The sequence below is a fragment of the Acomys minous genome (genome assembly GCF_964271855.1).
Source record: "Acomys minous genome assembly, chromosome: 4".
In the NCBI taxonomy this organism is placed as follows: Eukaryota; Metazoa; Chordata; class Mammalia; order Rodentia; family Muridae; genus Acomys; species Acomys minous.
This window is the reverse complement of record NC_140486.1, coordinates 92,186,873-92,207,996: the sequence shown is the minus strand read 5'-3', so window position 1 is coordinate 92,207,996 and position 21,124 is coordinate 92,186,873. Positions and strand designations below refer to the sequence as shown.

At 44.5% G+C, this 21,124-nt stretch overlaps 1 protein-coding gene and 1 long non-coding RNA gene across 8 annotated transcripts in view; one reads left to right on the top strand and one right to left on the bottom strand.

The window, feature by feature from the left end:
* SPHKAP (SPHK1 interactor, AKAP domain containing) overlaps positions 1-21,124 on the bottom strand; it is a 151,300-nt gene that overhangs the window by 73,621 nt on the left and 56,555 nt on the right. For all 7 annotated transcript variants that reach the window (XM_084778926.1, XM_084778930.1, XM_084778927.1 and 4 more), the window contains one exon: positions 18,192-18,299. In XM_084778926.1, coding sequence (XP_084635052.1) covers positions 18,192-18,299 — 108 coding nt within the window. The remainder of the gene's footprint in view (positions 1-18,191; positions 18,300-21,124) is intronic.
* LOC311595688 lies at positions 11,881-13,235 on the top strand. Its single transcript, XR_014778541.1, has 3 exons — positions 11,881-12,185; positions 12,606-12,738; positions 13,029-13,235. It is a non-coding gene; the product is annotated as an uncharacterized lncRNA (long non-coding RNA).

Here is a 21,124-nt window from a genome sequence, read left to right as displayed (position 1 = left end):
AAAACTATGGCAACAGCCAAGGAAAATATAGGCAGTAAACTTCGAACCCCTACCCAGTCTAGCCGATGGACAGGACATTCTCTACCATTAAGTGGAGAAGGAGATCTGACTTTCACACAAACTCTGGTGCCCCATATTGGACCATGTCCCTTGGATGGGGAGGCCTGGTGTCACTCAGAGGAAGGATAATAGGTCATCAAGAAGAGACTAGATACCCTATGAGCATATACAGGGGGAGGAGGTCCCCCTCAGTCACAGACATAGGGGAAGGTAGTAGGGGGGGAAGCGGGAGGAAGGGAGGGAGGAATGGGAGGATACAAGGGATGGGCTAACAATTGAGATGTAATATGAATAAATTAATAATAAATTTTAAAAAAACAAATCTTGTGAACCACCTTGTGGGTGCTAGTAACTGAACCAGGGTCCTCAGTGCTAGCAGCCAGTGTCTTAATTGCTGAGCTATCTCTCCCTCATGCCTGCCTTCTTAACTCTTGCATTCAAACTCATCTACTACTAGCCCCTGGGGAGTGAACACTGTGTGTTTCCCAGCGTGCCACTGCCAAATTGTTCTGTGGTGACCCTGGCTTTCCGCACGGCAGAAATTAGGATTAAGATGATGAATCAAATCCTTTGGAAGTAATAACCAGTTCAGTTAAAATGCAGAGACCTGGTCCTGAGTTAGGTGCTAAACTACTTTATCAGTCTCTAGAGGAATGAGGGATATGGAGCCCGCAGAGGGGAACTGAGGATGTAATTACTTGTAACAGAGGAAAATTAAATCTAAGAATTAGCTGCTGTAGTATTCCTCAAGAGGAAAAGGTATCTGGGCCTGGTATCTCGTTACTATTCTCCCATTTTCTTTTTAATTCTTGCATATTACAGTTAGGTTGAAAGGTCATAAACAGAATTTAAAATTCAAATGGCTTTTATAACCCGTTTAGGTTGAAGAGAAACAGAGAAATAGAAGATTAATATGACTCTGTGGATTATGACTTGGGAAAATGAATAGATTACAAAGCTATCAGAAATGGAAAAACTTTGGACATTAATCTGAGAAAGAGGCTGATGCAAGCCACAGTGCACGTCCAATTAATTGGATATTTCTCTTTAGTTGTTTACTATTTGGGGTGTTTGCGTGGGTGTATCTGATGGGCACTTGGAAATACTCCCGAAGACTACAGATGGTGGTCATCAGTGCAAGAGACAGCTGAAAACACGAGGGATGGATAAAATAGGATCAAAGAAAACATCAAAGGAGAAGGGACCAAGCTTCCAGACAGATCTTGAGGAGACACCAAACCAAGTGCTAGGTTGTGGGGTGGGGAAGGGGCAAAAGTCCAACTTGAAGTTTGCAAAGGAAAAATTCTAGAGGCAGGAGAGGAACTTGAATGAGAGCGTGGTGTTTGGGGGGTCACGGAGAATATAGTTCTCAGAGGCTGGAGATCGGGTACGGGTGAAATCTCAGTTATCTCTGTCAAGTGTGAAGCCAGGGAGGCCATGGCAGCAGGTCATGCCACTGGACTTAGTGACACCCACCAGGACGACATCAATGAAATGGTGAGGACGGTGGGTGGATATAGTGGGGACCATGCCTTTACTGGCTTTCGACAGGGTGGATGGTTTGACAGGAGAGTGAGTTCAAAGCACATGGCTCTATTTTGTAATTTTCCTGTCAAGAAGCTGCAGAAATGTGAGTATTTAGAAGGAAAGAGGAGAAGTGTGTACACTAACAAAGAAAAAGCACTGATACAGTAAACCCCCCTTTTGTTTTTGATCAGGAATTACGACCATTTGTTATCTTTTAAGATAACAGAAAATTTCAGGTGTAAGATATTGAAGTAATTGAGTCAGTTCCCAGTAAAAGCAGAAGTGTGGGAAATTACAGTTGTTTGGGGGGAGGGGATAATTTGAAAGCACAGATGTGAAACATTTCTCCCTGCCTGACTGAATAATCCTTACGAATTGAAATGACCTTTTTTTTTTTTTTTTTGCATGAATGTAGCAAATGTACAGGACTCGAAAAGTCAGTGGCAGTTTATACGACAGAAAGCAGGTACCAAGATAGTCCAGGCTATGGGACGAGAGATTTGAGTCATAGCAGGCATTCTAATGAACCTGGCATTGGGGAAGTAAATGGGGATAGAACTACATCAAAGGCAAAATGTGACAGGGAAATGTAGACGGTCTTCAGTCAGACTTGGGTATAAATATACCTAGTGGACACATTTTTATTTCTTAGCTTATTCTTTCTTGGTCGAATCTTCATGAGAGGCAATATTTACTTACCAGAACAATGGCTTCAATAGGAATACATATGCATATGATGTACATATGTGTATGTAATACCGACCCATGTGGATAAAGGAAGTAAATGTAGGTCATCTATGTTCACTGCCATCTATTGTCCATGATGGGTGAGATTGTTTCTTCGGGCATCCCTTGGGGGTGAGGGTACTTAGAAGTGGCGGTTTGGTTAAAGAGTAGTAACAACTTGGTTAAGCTAAATGAAGTGACAAAAAAAGGGAATCTTGGTAACATAATTGTAGCATTGTGTAATAGCATGGGTAGGATTTTAGGATTGTGTAGGATGGTGTCATAGCACATGGTGAAAGCATGTAAGTCAGAATTGGAGCCCCACCAGCTGACCCTAACCCAATGTCTGCTCTGTGTTTTGGTTATACAGTGTTATAGAAAAATTATAGGTCTGGAAAATATCTTGATATTTATAATATATCTTATATAGAAACAAAAAGTAATAATACTTCTGACTGCTTTTGAAATGTTGAAGGCCGCACATTGCTTCTTAAAGACAAAAGGCAGCATTGTGGCTGCTCACTTTAGCTCCTATGGGACAGTGGGTTAATAAGTTGCCAATCGTTGTAGGTCCCGCAGATAGTAAGATTAGGAGACTCTTTATGGCTCTCAGAAAGCTATTGTATCACTGTATCTCATCTAGTAAATGGCATAAGGTAGGTAGTTCATACATAAAGTATGTCTCCATCTAGAAATGTATAGAAATTTGCAATATCCCAGTGGCACTGGCACTGGCAATGCCTTATGGCAAAGGCAACAGCTTTGAATTAATCTTGATTTTAGACATGTACTCTAAACTGGTCTTGACAGTCCCATGGCACCCTCCCTTAACTTTCTTCCCCTGGATACAGATGTAATTACAGTGACAGGTAGACTGGACTCACTGGAGATGAGTCAAGTCTATGTTTTCCATCCGTGATTATGGCAGTCTGGTGTGCAATGTAGAGTTGAAACGTAGATTTGAGTGGATCACCTCATTAGTGGTTGAAAAGTTAAAGCTTCAGAAAATTTGGACAAACACTTCCCGACTAGATATAATTTGGGGCGCTGAAACCTAATGAATAGAGGCCAGTCCAGGTACTAAATATGCTGTCATGTATAGGATAGCCCCTTGGAACAAAGTATTGCCCAGCTCAATGTTTAAGCAGTACCAAAGGAGAAAAGAGCTTAGTTTATAAGACGTGACCCACGGGTTCCAAGTAAACCTGCCTACACAAGCTGGCTGACTTACATTCTCTACCTAATGATTATATTAAACCAAATATAAGGTGAAGCTTAGCAGGGAAAACTCTCACTGAGTTCAGCTATTCCAGGTGCTTCTGGGAAGTATATAAAATGCTTCTAGATGATCCAATTAAACACTACAGCATTACACTATGGAAAGGTGTGTAGGGGGATGCCTCTAGTCTATTAGAACAAACAGCAACTGATACCAAAGACCAGAAATTCTTCTATTCTTTAGTATGATATCATTTCCTCATTAACCTCTACAGCAAACCTGTGTCATTGTCACAAAAGAGGTAACTAATACTCCCGGGAATACAAAACAGATACCTTTTAGTGAGCATCAGCCAGCTCACCTCTTTATATGTCTATTTCTCAACCTTGAGTATATAAGATTTTTTAAAATCAACTATTCAGTCTCACCTTTTCCCCCCTAGGACATCAAAAATAATCAACTAGGGAAGGCAGGTTAATACAAACAATTCCAAAAAGAAATAGAAAATTATGTAGTCACACCCTCCAGGTGTTAGAAGTATTTTAATGAGAATAGTTATTTATTGTTGCTGGCTTTTCTTGATTGATAGGCTTTTCCCTCAGAGGGAAAAATACAGTAATGGAAGGAGGTGTTGAACATTTGAAACATGTCGCTATTCTGAGCTATTTTAATAATGTGTTCTGTCAAAATGAATTAAAAATAGTTGATAAATGATGTAAACACTCACGCTGCCTAAGCACACCCAGATCTACTCATCCAACCACATTTTCCAGTGGCAAAATGTTGAGATTTGTGAAATATTTCATACACTTGAAGTTCAGGCTTGCAGACTAAAGTAATAGTCCCTTGCTATGTCTGGGACACTATGGCATGAGGCCATCCGCCACGCAGGTATTCTGAGTGTCCCAGATTCTTTGTAAGCTGCTCCTCTCTCCACGCCCCCTCCCCCTGCATGCCCATCGATCTCTGCTCTCCGGTGTCCTTTGATGACATTGAAATCTCCAGCCCTGATCTCACCAAGAGTTCCAGCTTCTATATCCAGATATCTACCTGTCTTCTCTACTTGAATGAATAAATGATATTCAGCCATTCTCCACCTTATAATGTCTAGTCTCCCTCCCTCCCTCCTGCATCCCTCCCTCCTTGTGGTAAATGATGCTACCAGTGGCCCAGGGACTCAAGCCAAACATATATATATATGACAGTGTAATCATTCTTGACTACTGTCTTTCAATAATATTATTTAATGCATACACACAACTTTTGTAGCATTGGGTTTCTTTTTTTTTCCTTTTTACTCTTGTGCTTGCTTTGCATTAATTTGCTATGTTTAATTCGTTGGTTTTGTATCAATTATTTAAGGCATACAATACATTTTAGGAAACATATGCATGCTGAAATCATTAGGATAATAGAGCAAATGAACATTTCTCTCATCTCAACTAGTTATCAGCCTGTCTTCTATACATCTAATAAAAAATCTTGGTTGAAATACATTATTTTTAATTCCTATCATACATTGGATATTTTGACGTGTTTTTCCAATGTAGTTTACAACCTACTGTTAAAATGCAAAGCCTGATTTACAAAAATATATAAGCCTTCATAATTATGTTTCCAAACAAAGAGATTTTTTTCTAACTCTTTGGCTTCTGGGAACTTAGTCATATTTAGTGGACATTTTGTTTCCCAAAGAGTCAAAATGCATGTTAGTAATTAGGTAGCAGTACAGCCATCCCAAAGGCCCTGAGGACCATGGGAAAACAAGAAACCTCAGAGCTACCCTAAAATACGTCACTGCCATCAGAAGCACATCACCACCTGTGCACTTTCTGTGTGTGTGCCAGTTCACATTATAAAAGGGGCTCACCCCATCCTCTTTCTCTTCCTTGTGTCTCCCCAGAGATCATCTCTGTATACCCTTCCAATAAAGGCTCCTAGATGGGTCGGCTGCGTCGTGTGATTTGTATATCTATCATACAGTTTATGCCACAAACTCCAACACTTGGTACCAAGACTCAGAGGGTTCTGGCCACCACACCCCAGCAGTGGCATTCTGCCCATGCTGCTGGAATCCTGTGCCAATCCGCCCACTCGCATATCCACTCTGCTGCACCAGATCACTGTGTTACCGCATGCTACATCTGCCAAATTAGTGAGTTCCCCTTTTGGTCGATGTGAACGCTTCTATGGGTCTGGTGAGACTGACCATTGATCATCCGGTACCTCCTTGGCACCTTTTGAGGCAGAGGAACCCCCAGCCTTGGTCTTTACTGGCTATGGTTGACCCTTTTCACTGATTACCAGATAGGGGCTTCCAGTGGGTCAGATTTTCCCTCTTCCAGCACGGTTTCACTCCTTTTCGTTTGTATTTGAAATCCCAGCACTGGGTGACCCTGACTGCCTCGGGCTACGCCCTTGCTCTCTGACCAGTGGCTGATGAGCTGTCAGTACAGATTGCATCAATCTCTGAGTCAGACTTTGCCCTTGGGATGCCTAGGACAAGTCACAGACTTCTACTCTCCCCATGGGGAAGGCCCAATGGTCCATACCCCCAGGCACATCCCTGGGGTACCTTCTAGAGAATTGTAAATCCCTTTGCTTAGCACCTGATTTCAGGGCCTCCAGACTTAAAAACTTCGGGAACAAAACTTGGCCTTGATATCCCTCAGATAAAGGATCCAAATGGCAACTTAATGGTATGCTAAATCCAAATATTTTACAGCATCTTTTTAGCTACTGCCATCAATCTAGGAAATCGAAGGAGGTCCCCTATGTTCAGGCTTTTTTTTTTCTTCTCTGATCCAAACCTTCCCTCTGTTCTTCCTGCTCCCCGACTCAGCTTCTTCTAGTGTAAAGTCTCTATCTCAAGAATCCTCTATTACCTCTGACTCTGCCAATGCATCCCCACTTCTCAAGCGCCAACCCACAACAATGCAGAGTACATCTTCCCCTTCTGAAACATTCCCCACCTCTGCTCAAGCATCTCCCCCCTCCCTTCTGGCTACTTCCTCTCTGAGTACTTCCTCTTCCTTTCCAGGTCCCTTCCCTCCCGCTACTTCCTCTTCCTCTCCAGGTCCCTCCCCTCCAGCTACTTCCTTTTCTACTCCAGGTCCCTCCCCTCCAGCTACTTCCTCTTCCTCTCCAGGTCCCTCCCCTCCAGCTACTTCCTCTTCCTCTCCAGGTCCCTCCCCTCCAGCTACTTCCTCTTCCTCTCCAGGTCCCTCCCCTCCAGCTACTTCCTCTTCCTCTCCAGGTCCCTCCCCTCCAGCTACTTCCTCTTCCTCTCCAGGTACCTCCCCTCTAGCTACTTCCTCTTCCTCTCTGGCTATATCCTCTCCAGCTACTCCCCTTCCTCTCATACAACAGTCTATTCTAGTCATCCTACCTTGGCACCCACTTTCACGCCACCAATACCCTTTAGCCCCCCACTACCCACTCTTGTTCCGCAGCAAAGCCTCTTCCCTCCCACACTCAACCTAAGCCAGCTTCAGTTTTTCCTTTGTGGGCGGTGGCCGGCATGAATGGATGAGTTAGGGTACACGTTCCTTCTCACCAAGCAGACTCTCTCAGCTAGAAAAGAGACTGGGGTCCTATACCTCTAATTCTTCTACTTCCATTAAAGATTTTAATATGTCACTCACTCCTATAGTCTTACCTTCCGTTACATATAAAATTTTCTCTAACAACCTACTACCTGAAGAGCGCAGGCGAGTGTGGAAACAGGCTAGAGTGCGCGCAGATGAGGTTCAGCCGACTAATGCATTGCATCTGGTCAGAGCTCAGGCGGTGCCCGATCAGGATCCACTCTGAGATTATAATACCCCAGAAGGCATTTTAGCTAGAGACCAATTTACGACCCGCCTCCTTGCTGGTCTATGTAAGGCTGCCCTCAAACCAGTAAGTTATGAGAAACTGCAGGAGGTCATCCAGGACAAGAACGAAAATCCATCTCAGTTGCTACAGCGCTTTACAAAAGCCCTTCTACAACATACTAATCTAGACCCTGAAAGTACAGACGGCCGACAACTCCTGATAACCTGCTTCTTTTCCCAGAGTTACCCTGACACGAGGACCAAACTTAAAAGGTTGAAGAGAGGACTCCTGACTCCACAGACATCAGTCTTAGTGCTGGCCTTTAAGGTGTACCATGGGAGAGATGAGAAAGCCCATAAACAAAAGCGCCAGATGCTGGCTAAAGCCGTCAGACAGGCTCCAGCAGCTACCCAAGCCCCTTGCCTGCTAGAGCCAAGGGACCACTGGGTCCCTGTTTCAAATGTAGACAAGAGGGTCACTGGGCCTGGGCTTGCCCAGATCCATAGACGCCACTAGGGCCATGCCCAAAGTGCCACCAAGAGGGACACTGGTCTGTAGACTGTCCCTGTGTCCCCCATGGCACAAGGACATCACTCCCAAATCACTGTTTGGCCGATATCCTAGGCCTGGCCATGGATGACTGAGGGTGCCCAGGTTCCCTAAGCCTGACCACTGCCATCTCAAGTGGGGAGCCATGGGTAGTCATTATGACATCAGGCCGGCCCATCTCCTTTCTCCTGGATGCCAGAGTCACTTACTCGGTCTGAAGGAGTTCTGTGGGCCTACCTCTCCTTTTTATTTCCCTATTGTCGGAGTAGGGGAGACAGCCTTACCAACCTCCCCAAACTCCACCACTTAATTGCATTTTTAGAAGTGTTCCTCTCACCCAATCCATGTTAGTAAAGCCAGCTTGCCCCATCCCCTTATTGGGAAGGGACCTTCAAGATAAACTGGGAGCCTTTATATCTTTTGCTCCCCCAATCCACCTAGCCCCAACTTCGCCTACAGCCTCTGTCTTCCTTTGCCTAAGCACCCACCCTACTAGTTCTAAAAAACACTTTCCTCTGCCAGCCTCTCAGGTGGACCCCCCCAAGTCTGGGATGTCCAGAACCCCTCTATTGCTAGACACCATCCCCCTGTGGTCATCCAGCTACAGGACCCTACCCGGTATGTTAGCCAACTCCAATACTCACTCAGTCTTGAGAGTCTCAGGGAACTCAAGCCTATTGTATCTGATATTTTAAGGAAAAAACCTCCTCTGCCCCACCTCCTCCCCTTTAGTACTTTTATACTCACAGTTAAGAAGCCCAAAGGAACCGATCCAAGACCTCCGACTTCTCGACTCTGCTGTGGTCCCACTCCACTCTATCATAGTTAATCCATACACCCTTCTCTCCAGCATCCCTCAGGGACTTCCCGTTTCTCAGTGTGCCCTCTTCGATGTTCAGTCACTAAGCCTCTTTACCGTCATCTGGACTGACCCCATACCCATTTCTCTACTCAGCTCACCTGGACTGTCTTGCCGCAAGGATTCTCAGACAGCCCCCGCCCCTGTTGGGTCCGGCTTTCACCTGTGATTCACTCTCCTTATCTCTCTCTAACACTAAGCTTATACAACACGTAGATGACCTTCTCCTCTGTAGCCCATCCCTACAGATTAGCGCAACTAACACCTCTGCTCTCCGAAATTTCTTATCTAATCTTGGCTACAGAGCTTCACCTTCTAAGGTCCAATCATCTACCTGCCACAGCATCTATTTGGGACTAACACTTACCCCAACCCACAAAGCCATTACCTCAGATAGAAAGCACCTGACCCAGTCCTTGGCCGGTCCCTCCACTAAAGAGGAGATTTTTATCTTTCCTAGGAATGGCTGGTTTCTTACGCTCTTGGGTCCCTTCCTTTTCCCTTCTCACCTGGCCTCTCTATGAGGCAGCCCAAGGCTCCCTACAGGAACCCCTTCTCAAACCTGTCATCAGCCCTCTCATAGGCTCCAAAAGGCCCTTCTCCAGGTACCAGCTTTACATCTCCCAGACTTAACCAGCCCGTTTTCTTTCTCTATGTAACAGAAGAGGAGGGATCTGCCCTTGGAGTGCTAAGTCATCAGCTGGGTTCTTCCTTGGCACCTGTAGTAGATCTGTCACAGAACCTGGACCTCACCACCCACGGGTGGGCACCTTGCATACATGCCTTAGCTGCTGCTGAGCTCCTTATTCATGAGTCTAAAAAAAGCTAGCATTTGGGTCACCCATACAGTTTTTTCTTCTCACAACCAGTCTCATCTTTAACTTGTAAAGGCTTACAAACTCCACCTCCCCACCTCTAGGGTTCTCTCCCTCCAGGTGGCACTAATAGAAGACTCCACACTTACCTTCCAACCATGCCCACCTCTTAATATCTCTTCTCTCCTTCCCCAACCTAATACTAACTATTTCCCATCTCATTCCTGCATTGAAACTTTGGACAAACTTTGCCCCGCCCTTCACCCATACAGGAGGGCACATTGCCCCAGGCCGTCCATACCTGGTACACAGAAGGCAGCCCCTTTGTACAAGAAGGAACCTGAAAAGCTGGCTATGCCATAGTGTTGGATACCACTCAGCATCAGGCTGACCTTGCCCTTACTCCAGCCTTCCATTTGGCACAGGGACAATCCTTAAGTGTTTACACTGACTCCAGATGTGTCTTTTACATCCTCCTGTCCCATGCTGCCATCTGGAAAGAGCAAGGATTACTAACAGCAAAGGGAGGGAGGATCTATAACTAATGCAGACCACATTACAGCCATGCTAGAAGCCTCCCATCTTCCCACAGATACTGGAATTGACAATTGTCAGTCACATTGGAGTGACAATTCCATAATCTCCAAAGGAAACAACTGGGCTGATGAGGCAGCTAGGGCTGCGGTCCTTGGAGGCCTAAACTCCTCTTATCCACTGCTAGAACCCCTCCCCCCACTACAACCCACACAGCCCCTCTCACCTCCTGATACTCGTCAAATTCTGTCCTATCTATACCAACTCTTTCATCCTAATAGCCAAGCCTTATCTAACGTTGTTAAAGCCCACCTACAGCTGATTCCTGAGGACTTAAACTTCTCAAAGACTGTTACTACCTCCTGTAAGACCTGTCGGATATCAAACCCCAACTCCAGGTATCGTAGCCCTCCTTTCCCTACTCACAAGCTAAGGGCTCCCTCCCCAGGACCGACTGGCAACTTGATTTTACCCACATGCCCACAGTCAAATGTGCTCGGTATCTCCTGGTTCTGGTGGACACTTTCTCAGGATGGGCGGAGGCCTTTCCTACTACTAACAAAAAGGCTCAGCCAATTTCTGACTATCCCTGGCTTCGGAGTCCCCATCTCCCTCTAGTCAGACAGTGTCCCTGAGTTCACCACTCAGGTGTCCCAGACCTTATCCACAGCCCTCAGCATCCCTTGCCGTTTTCATATCCCACACCACCCTCAGTCCTCAGGAAAGATAGAACAAACTATTCGATCTTTGAAAAATATTCTTATCAAACTGTCACAGGAACGTCACCTTGACTGGGTAAAACTCCTGCCATTCGTCCTTTTTAGGCTCTCCCTAAGAAACCTGTTTCTATTTCACCCTTTGAGCTCACCTATGGACAACCGGTTCTAACTCCCTCACCTAATCCTCGCCCCTCCCTGACCATCTACTCTCCCCCTTGCTGTGTCATCTCCACTCCCTACTATGGGACTTTCCTGACCACTACCTACCAAGCCCACTCACTAAACCCTGTCCATCTGCTGTCAACACTGGGGATCAGGTCCTCCTCTCTCCTCTAGACCGATGTACCTCAGCTCTTTCCCTTAAATGGCAGGGCCCCTCCAAGGTAATTCTTGTGACTCCTGAAGCTGCTAAACTAGAAAGCTTCCCTCCCTGGATTCACCTGTCTCACCTCAAGTCCTTTAACCCCCCTCTTCATGATGATGCCCCTCCCTACATATCAACTCCAACAGGATCCTGCTCCCTTAAGCTCCGGAGGACGTCGACACCAACCGCCCTGCCTCCTTCTCTAGAAGAATGAAGCTTTACTTCAGCAGCCATGTTCAACTCTACTGGATTGGATGTGTATTTTCCCTCCTTCCCCTCCTGTCTGTTTCCATCCAGGGCAACCCTTAGGTTTGGAGCTTTGAGGTTCAAGAAACCCTCATTCACAACAAGCAGTCTCTCCAAATAGGGTCCAGAAATTGCATTTTAAAAGGCTGTCAAAAGCCAATAGAAATTGCCATCACTCGCAAATCTGTCTCTCCTCTCTATTTGGTAGAATTTTTGCTTCTTCTTTGACCAAACAGAAAGTCATTGCGGGGAAGGACTGGACACTTATAGGGGCTTCCCGTATTGGTTATGGCAGATCTACATGCCAACACAGAAGAGGCTCCTTCACCTTTACAGAAAGACCCTCTTCTTCTACATCCAGGACTAATGGGATCCCAGAGGGGAAACAGGAATCACTGGTAAACTCTACCACCACCACATACCTGAAATTCCAATAAGTACAATGCATATCCGGAGAAACTATGCCCCAATCACCCAGACTTATGACATGGAAAAGGTGGAGAAAATGATTAAACACTCCTCCAAAGCTATTGCCTCTCTGACACCCCCTCTCCTAAACAATACAAACCTGTCATTTTGTCTCTTATTCCAGGATCTGACCTCAGCCTACAAGCTGTCACCCAGCCTGGCCACTTTGCAGATTGCTGGCTGTGTGTTCCTCTTTGGACCAGCTCAGAACTGCCACTGACAGCATCCCCAGTCATCCTGTCAGATAACGTCACCTCATCATTCATTAACTGCGATAACTCTGGTATTGCCATGAGCCCCCTACCTCTTTCATATAGTGACAAGCTGGTTCAGGGTATCTAGGACACGCTCTATAGGGATGTTAAGTTCCCTAGACAGTAACAAAACTCTAACACTAGATACCTCATTCCAGCCCCAAATGCCCCACTGCTCACACCACCTCAGTTGTTTGTGGTACTGGGGTCTATCATCGTCCACCTGCTGGCTGGTCAGGGTTGGCTGCACACTGGTGCTTCTTGTCCCTGAGTTGGGAGTAATACATTGGAGAAGAACCTTTACCAATCCCAGTTGTGGACTCAAAAGCTGCCCATCAGGATGAGCGAGCAGTTCAAATCCTGCCCCTCCTGGCTGTCGCAGGAATCACTGCTGGTATCTGAACTGGGGGCAGCAGGACTGGCAACTTCACTAACCCTATTATTCTCAGCTTTCTTCTCAGTTTATCCAGGACCTCCAGCAAGGGGCTCAGACAATATTAACTCTTCATGGACAAATCGACTCTTTGGCAGCAGTGGTGCTCCAAAATCAACTGGGACAAGATCTCCTCACAGCTGGAAAGGGTGGGCTTTGTTTCTTTCTCCAAGAGGAATGCTGCTTGTATGTCAACCAGTTGGGTATAGTAAAAGATACAATTCAACAACTTCAGAAGCAAAGAGAACAGCTGGATGCTTCTAACCTCCACACCTTTGAGAATTCTGTATGGAAATGGGTTTTACCCTCTTTGATGCCCCTTCTGCTTATTTTTCTGATCTTGCTGTTCGCACCCTGCTTTATTAATTTCTTCTCTTCATTTCTCCAACACCAGATACAAAAGATCTCTAATCAAACCTTTAATCAATTGCTTTTACAGGGTTATCAGCCTTTGATCATAGAAGAAGATGCTGACAACAATCAAGTATACCCTGATGGTGAGGATCAGCTACATCCTGAGAGAGGCCACGCCCCTAATCAGAAGGAAGTAGCACATTGAGCAAAGCTCCGCCCACATTCCCCCTCCTCATCACCACTCCCTTTCTGGTTCTTCATTTCCTTTTATAATAACCAAAACTGAGGAATATTAGTAATTAGGCAATGGTACAGCCATCCCAAAGGCCCTGAGGACCATGAGAAAACAGGAAACTTCAGAGCCACCCTAAAATACTTTGCTGTCATCAGAAGCACATCACCACCAGCTGCCAGGATTCAGGTCCCCCTAAGTCACCTGTGCACTTTCTGCACATGCGTCAGGTCACTTTATAAAGGGGGCCCACTCCATCATCTCTCTCTCTTCCTTGTGTCTCCCCAAGATCATCTCTGTATACCCTTCCATTAAAGGCTCCTTTGTGGGTCTGCCTCGCGGTATGATTTGTATATCTACCATATAGTTATGCCACAAACTCCAACAGTGTGTCCTCTGGGAATTTTGAATTTCCTGGTGAAGCAGATGCATAGGGTGAGTTCAGGCCACACAGACAGTTTAAAAGATTTGTGTTCCACTTCAGCAAGAACGATCTCATTTTAACAATTCTGGGAGCTGGGTTGAGAAGCAAGCCTTCCAAGAGGGTCCTTTCTTCAAGACTAATTGAAGGGCTTGAATGTTCAACCCCCCCGGGAAATATGTCAGACAGAAGGGAGGAAAAAAGTGGCTAGAAAACAACAAACTCCTATGGGTGAGGGCTGAGAGCTACTCACACCCCCTCCCTTCCAAGAAGTTGCCAGCTAAGGCAGCCTTCCAGCCAGTATGAGATTCTTCCTAAGGCAAAAAAATCTCTGCTTCAACAAGGAGGTTTTGTTTTGCTCTGCCACCTTTCCTTGACATTTGATGTCAAGGTGGTGTTTAGCTTTTCTTTAACATTCCTCAGTGACAAAGGAATGCTATTGTGCAGGGGGACTGGACTAGGCTGTGTCAGGCAGCAGCGTTTCCTCACGGTGTCTAAGGACCTCATCAAATAGCTTTAAGAGTCAGAAAGGTTTATTTTGGCTTAGAGTTTCAGTGGTAGTGGCTATCTAGGGCATGGCCATTTGACGTCATTGTTTCTAGATGAAGGTTCAGGAGGTAGGGGAGAAAGGATGGTGTGTGGGGTGGGTGGGTGAGTTCATAAGGGAGTCAGTACAGAGAAAGAGAGAGGAGGTAAATGAGGAGGGGAGGGAGAGGAAGAGGGAGAAGAGAAAAAGGAAGAGAAGAGAGGAAAGGAGGAAGGGAGGGGTGAGGGGGAGAGGGAAAGGAAGAGGGAGAGAGAGAGAAGGGGGAAATGAGTATGCCTCTCCAGGCTACGCCTCCAGTGATCTTCCAAACAGGCCCCATCTCCTACGTTTTCTGCCGCCTGGTATGAGCACCATCACTAGGAAGCATATGTAAGCCTTTGGGGGACTTTCTACATTCAAAGTATAACAAATTGTAAAAAGGTTTTTCTGCAGATCTAAGTTCAATCCTGTTAATTCTTTATGCTCCACACCAAGAAGAGAGAAATAAAGGACACCATGTTTACAACTCATGCTAAAATAGTGCATACTTTGTACTCTATTCGTCACATAAAAACAAGAAGAAAATGGTGAACCACAAAGTTAGAGGACTGTTAGCGTTCAAGGAAGTGGTGAACTGGTGGCTCCTTTCTTGCCATGTCTATCAGTCTAAAATTAATGAAATATTGTGAGTTACTAACACACCTTTTAAAGATATGAACTAAAACATGCGTTAGAATTTGTTGCCTACAGTTCTGTAGTTACATATTGTCTTTCTTTTTTTTTCTCCTTTATTAATTTATTCTTGTTACATCTCAATGGTTATCCCATCCCTTGTATCCTCCCATGTTACATATTTTCTTGAACACCCTAGGCTAGATTATTCAAAGAAAAAAAATTTGTTGCATGGAACATTTCTTTTAACGTTTTCTCAAGTTTCATGATGGAGTATGAATATATTTAGAGAAATGATATAAAGTAAAGAGCAGTCATCAGAGATTTTCTCATTTTTTTGCCATCAAGATAGAAGAAGGCAGATCTACAGGACAGCTGTCAAATACCAACTTTTAAACATCAACCTTTTGTGGCATGTTGAAGGCTGTATTAGCTTCAGGCTGTATTAAGAACAGCATTTCCTGCCCAGTTCCTGCCTCCAATTTCCTGCCTTGAGCTCCTGCCCTGACTTCCCTCCAGGCTGGACTGTGACCTTGACGTTCAAGCTGAAATGAATGTTCTCCCTGCTTAGCTGCTTCAGAGCAGGATATTTGTAGCAGCAGCAGCAACAACAGAGGCTTCATGTTTGCTGTGGGATAGCTGAGCCTGCGTCCTGAACAAATAACTAAGCCTCATGGTTTGCTATTTGGAAACAAAAGCTGTACTGATACATGGACACAACACCTCAATAACTTCCAAGCCTGAAGCCCTTCCTCAAAAAACATTTTTTCCCAAGTGACACAAAACCAATCTGTTGCAGATATAAAATTAGCTACTAATTGAAGTGAGAAAGAAATAGCCCAAATGGCAATCCACTTAGTGTTGAGTCTTCCAGAATAACAAAAGGATGACAGAGCAATAAACAGAATCCCTACAGGTTCCTCAGGGGTCTGTTCTGATTGTCTGTAAATACTTTAAGGCTGGCATGGTTTCATAATGCTGATTTTTTAAAATTAAACTTTAATGAAGGGATTATTTTTAACAATACTACTTTTAATCTTCCTTTAAATTACACTTTTTTTTTTTCAAGGAGGCATCTGAGGCAGGATATTACCAACAGGCTGGTTGGGAAATTACTATGTTGCTTAGAGTTCTACATCCAATCAGCGGGCAGCAGGAAGGAAGACTGAGCCACTACATGTGGCTTTGAGGTCCTGAGACCTCAAAGCCTGAGCATGCTCATATACCTACTCCAACCAGGTCACACCTACTCCAACAAAGCCACACCCACTCCCTTGGTGGGGAAGCTTGGCAGGCACACAGAGGAAGGGGAAGCCAGCTATCCAGATGAGACCTGATAGGCTGTGGTCATATGGTGCGGGAGGAAGTCCCCTTCTGACTGAGGTCTAAGGGAGGAGGAATAGGGCAGAAGAGGGAGGGAAGGTGGGAACAGAAAGATAAGAGCTAGGGGATTACAATCCAATCAGGATGTAATCTGAATAAGTTATAATAAATTGATTTAAAAATAAAAGTATCTATTCAAAGACTTTGACGCTGGATATAGTGGCACATGCGTGGAATAACGTCAACATTTCGGAGGGCAGGATAATAAGGAACTCAAGACCATCTTCAACTGTATATCAAATTAGATATCCAACTGTCCCTCAATAAAATAGAATTGAGAGAGAGAGAGAGAGAGAGAGAGAGAGAGAGAGAGAGAGAGAGAGAGAGACTGACTTAAGAGTGTTGGGGTTGCCTCTGCCACGTGTGCTGTGAGACTCCACTCTGTGAACTGCTCCTTGCACTGTCTGCCAAATCTGCTCTGCTCAGTAACTTATCAAAAGTCACCCATCCCATTTTCATCTTTCTGTAGTTTTCTTCTTTTCTTTTCTTTTGAAACAGATATGCCGGCACAGAACTTACCTCCAGGAATAGCTCAGAGGTGGTGCTCTTAATTTAGTCAGGAGAAATACATTTCCTCACCCTTTGAAAACACTGCCTAGTCTCTCTTCTCCTAAGCCCATAAGAGCTAGGCAATTTCAATCACAATGCAGCATTCAGCCCATAGGAGAAAGATCGCTGCAAACACACACAATGTTTACTCATATTCTAAGCCCTAAGAATTACCTAGCTAATCTATAAAAATAATTCTTGCCCAGCAGAGGCTTTACATGTAATGCAGTGCACTCAGCACATTAAAATTCATGCATTTATACTATGGAATACTACTCAGCTATAAAAAAAAAAAAAACAAGGAAATCCTGAAATTTGCAGGCAAATGGATCGAACTAGAAATGATCATGCTGAGTGAGTTAACCCAGACCCAGAAAGATACACATGGCATATACTCACTTATAATCGGACACTAGCCCAACAGAGATGTCCCCTGAAGTCTTCACTTAGCAAGAGATTGGGCTAGAAACTAGGACTTCCTATTGGGACTCCAGGTGAGAGAGGTATGGGAGAATGGGAAAATAGAAGGATCCAGAGGATCCTAGAAACCTAAAAGAAGACCTTCAAGGCTGGCGGATCTGGACCCAGGGGGGTCAGCTCAAACTACTGTACCAACCAGAGACAATGCATGCAATAAACCTAGACCCCCTATTCAGATCTAGCCAATGGACAGTGCATTCTGCACAGCTGTGTGGAGAACAAGGACTGACTCTGACATGAACTCTGGTGCCCGTTTGACCACTTCCCCTTGGTGTGGAGGCCTGGTGGCACTTAGAGGAAGGGTAAGCAGGCTACCATGATGAGACCTGATAGGCTGTGATCATATGGTGGGGGAGGAGGCCACCTTCTGTCACAGACCTAGGGGAATAAGATGAAAGAGGGATGGAAGGGGGAACTGGAAGATAGAAGTGAGGGGATAACAATTAAGATATAATCTGAATAAATTACTTAAATAAAAATATAAATAAAATGAAATAAAAATAAAATTCATGCTTTGAGGGGGATTTCAAAATTAAAGCTGTAAGTTATAAGAATGCTAGAAAATTCTTACTCAGTTTTCATACCAGAAAACACCTTCTAATGGGAGTTATAAAACATACTGGAAAGAATCCAAAAGATCTATTGGATTTTGAGATTTTTTCCCCCTATACTACAGTTTTATTTCTGAATCCATGCCTGGGTCAATGTTTTAGAACATAGGTTCCTCCCTCTCCCCGCCCCCACTTTTCAGAGGAGTGAGTACATTGCTTCATGTATTTAAACTAAGCATCGATGCCAAAGCGCTTGATGATGTCTGTCCTTGTAAGCGACTCACACATTTCTAAAAGGATACTTCGCCAACCTGTGCACTTTAAGAAGATACTGTGAAATTTCCGTCTTAGGTGCACGCCCCGGTTTCTCCCACCCCCCCTTACCACCCCCCAATCCCCCATCCCCAACCCCCCACCAAGTCCCACATGCTTACGGAAGCACAGTTTTCAGACTCCTCTTCCACAAACCCAATCTGGCAAGGCGTCCTCTGGTTCTGTAACCAGTAGTCTGTGGACTCCAGCAAGCTATTGCTACGAAGAACCTGCAGGAACACAGACAAGCCTTTCAGTGCTGTCCCGCGAGCTTTTCTATCTAAACAAGGAGCCTTCTACCGAGAAGCCTGTAGGTGTTTTTCTTCCCCTCTTTCCTCCACGCAGCTGGGTAAGGAAAAGAGGAGGGAGAAATGTGCTGGTTTAAAGCAGAATTAGAGAGTACAACACGTTCCACCGTGAGCCGGCTTGCTGTTGTTATTGATGCTCCTTTTTGTTCATAAAACCTAACACCCAAAACACCAACAATGCTTGACTTGTACATCATTTGCCACCCAGGGATTGTTTTGGGGTGTTGCCTAGCTTGCAGTGGGCAAAGAAGTTCTATTTATAGTTAATGTTCTCTTACAAATTTGAATACCTTTTACTTTTATGGATTCATGTTTTCATTTTTGGTGCATTGCCTATTCTTTGCTCTTTTGATTGTACTAACATAGGTATGAAATTGGGCAGGAGTTTTCCAGAACACTTAAGGTACCAGGCTGTTAAAAAAATATTGTGAATAATGCGGTTCCATTAGTAAATTTTTTTTCCATTTAGCAATAGTTTGCCAAAGATAAGAAGAAATTGAACACCCATATCAACAAAGCCAGATATGATTTATAAATGCAGCTAGCTCTTGGCCTTGGGTTTCAAAACAAAGACAAAAAGCATGTTTCAAAGACACATACTTTGAAGATAGAATATCTCAAGTAACTAAGTGGCTCAATTTTCAAAATGACTTTTCTAAATAGTGAATACATTTTTCCCCCTCATTCAAGACTCCCAGTGTTATCATGGTTCTCTTTAAGATGAATGTCCGTTAATTTCTGCTTACAGCCCTCCCTTACCCATGTGACAGGCTGCCCAACTCAGCTAACAACCTCTGAAATAGAATTTGAACTCGATTACAACAAAATACTGTCTATTTTGTCCTATATGAACAGAAATACATTAACTTTCTTTTCTATATCTTTTCCCCCACCTCATATGTGTGCTCTCACTTGGGCATAGCTTTCTACTCAATATTTATTGTTACCTCAGGATGGCAAACCTCCGTCTTTTGGAATAACATAAAGAGACAGCTGGCACAGGAGCAGGTGGTTGAAACTGTGAGCTCGGTGCTGCTCCTGAAAACTAAACCTCCTCTTACTCCTCTTAGAGGAGAGCCTACCTAATAATGCTAACATGGCATTTGCTGGCTTTTGTTTTGTTTTTTGTTTTTCGAGACAGGGTTTCTCTGTGTAGCCTTGGCTGTCTTGGACTCACTTTGTAGACCAGGCCGGCCTCGAACTCACAGAGATCCACCTGCCTCTGCCCCACTCCGAGGGCTGGGATTAAAGGCATGCGCCCACCCAGCTTAGCATTTGCTGTTTTACTGTCCATTATTTCTGAGCATTCAGCAGCATTTTTAGAAGCAGTGTGACTTGTAGTGCCTCAGAGGACTGGACACAGAAGCACCGAGGAGAGAGCTGTTGTCTCTTGGGAGGAGAGGACACTGTCATCGGGTATGTATCGTATGAGAGAAGAATAAATACAAAGAAAAGAGAAAGAAAAGTTTAAGAGATCTGCAAACTTTCAAAATAAATTCACATTCTCCTCACCCCAATTTTATTGTTTTGAAAACCATATGTATTTTATTAATGAATATATTACTAAGTCTTTAGCATTTTAAAATAGTCACGTTGAATGTAAGGAAGCAGGTGTGAGACCCGAGTTTCATGGCCAGAGCCCACATACAAAAGCCAGGCTTTCTCAAGGGAAAGCTCAGTGGCACCAAAGAGTGATGACACTTGGAGTCATCTTCTGGCTCCATGTGTATGTGTGCATGGGGAACTGTGCCTGCATGATTGTGAGCACACACACACACACACACACACACACACACACACACACACACACACCAAGCAAATGAAACAAAGTAAAATAAAAAACACTAAGTACATAATTTTTTAAAAAAAATCTAAATCATTGTAGATTCCAAAAGCTTGAGTTCTTTTGAATACATGTTTTTAATTAAAAACAACCAGCTGGGCTCGGTGGCACATGCCTATAATCCCAGCACTCAGAGAGGCAGAGGCAGGTGAATCTCTGTGAGTTTGAGGCTTGCCTGGTCTACAAAGCGAGTCCAAGACAGTCAGAGCTATACAGAGAAACCCTGTCCTGAAAAATCAAAACAAATAAACAAACAAAGTCAAGAACCTAGATTAATTTCACTTAACACAGAAGGGCCTCTAAATCTCTAAATCTATCCTCCTTGTATAAAATTCCAATTTACTTTTATTACCAGATAGAATAGAGTTTTACAATCTTGTTTGGAATGTGAGCTTGGCCATTAATTGTAGGACAAGTTGGGCCAAGTGAGTCAGCTTCTGCACCAATGAGAAGGGGGGAAAAATCATGTGATGGAACATGGAGGCAGTCCACTGAGGCACTGTGGTGGGAATAGGGATGAGGTCCCCTGGGGAGCTGTGGTGAAAACAGGAAAGGGGTCCACTGAGGAACAGTGGTGGGAGCAGGGAGGGGTCCCCTGAGGCGCTGTGGTGGGGGCAGGGAAGGGGACCCACTGAGACACTGTGGTGGGGGCAGGGAGGGGGACCCACTGAGGAGCTGTAGTGGGGGCAGATGGGGGGGATCCACTGAGGAGCTGTGGTGAGGGCAGGTGTGTGAGGCAGATTATTCTCTCAGAACATAGTTGGGCTGTGACTTGAAAGGAACTATAAACAATGACAGAAATTTGGAATATTTCCTTAAAATTAGTAAAATAAAATGACTTTAATATACGAAAACAAAGTTTCTTTATCAAAGATTCTGGTCTGAGGTGTAGTTGTTGTTGTGT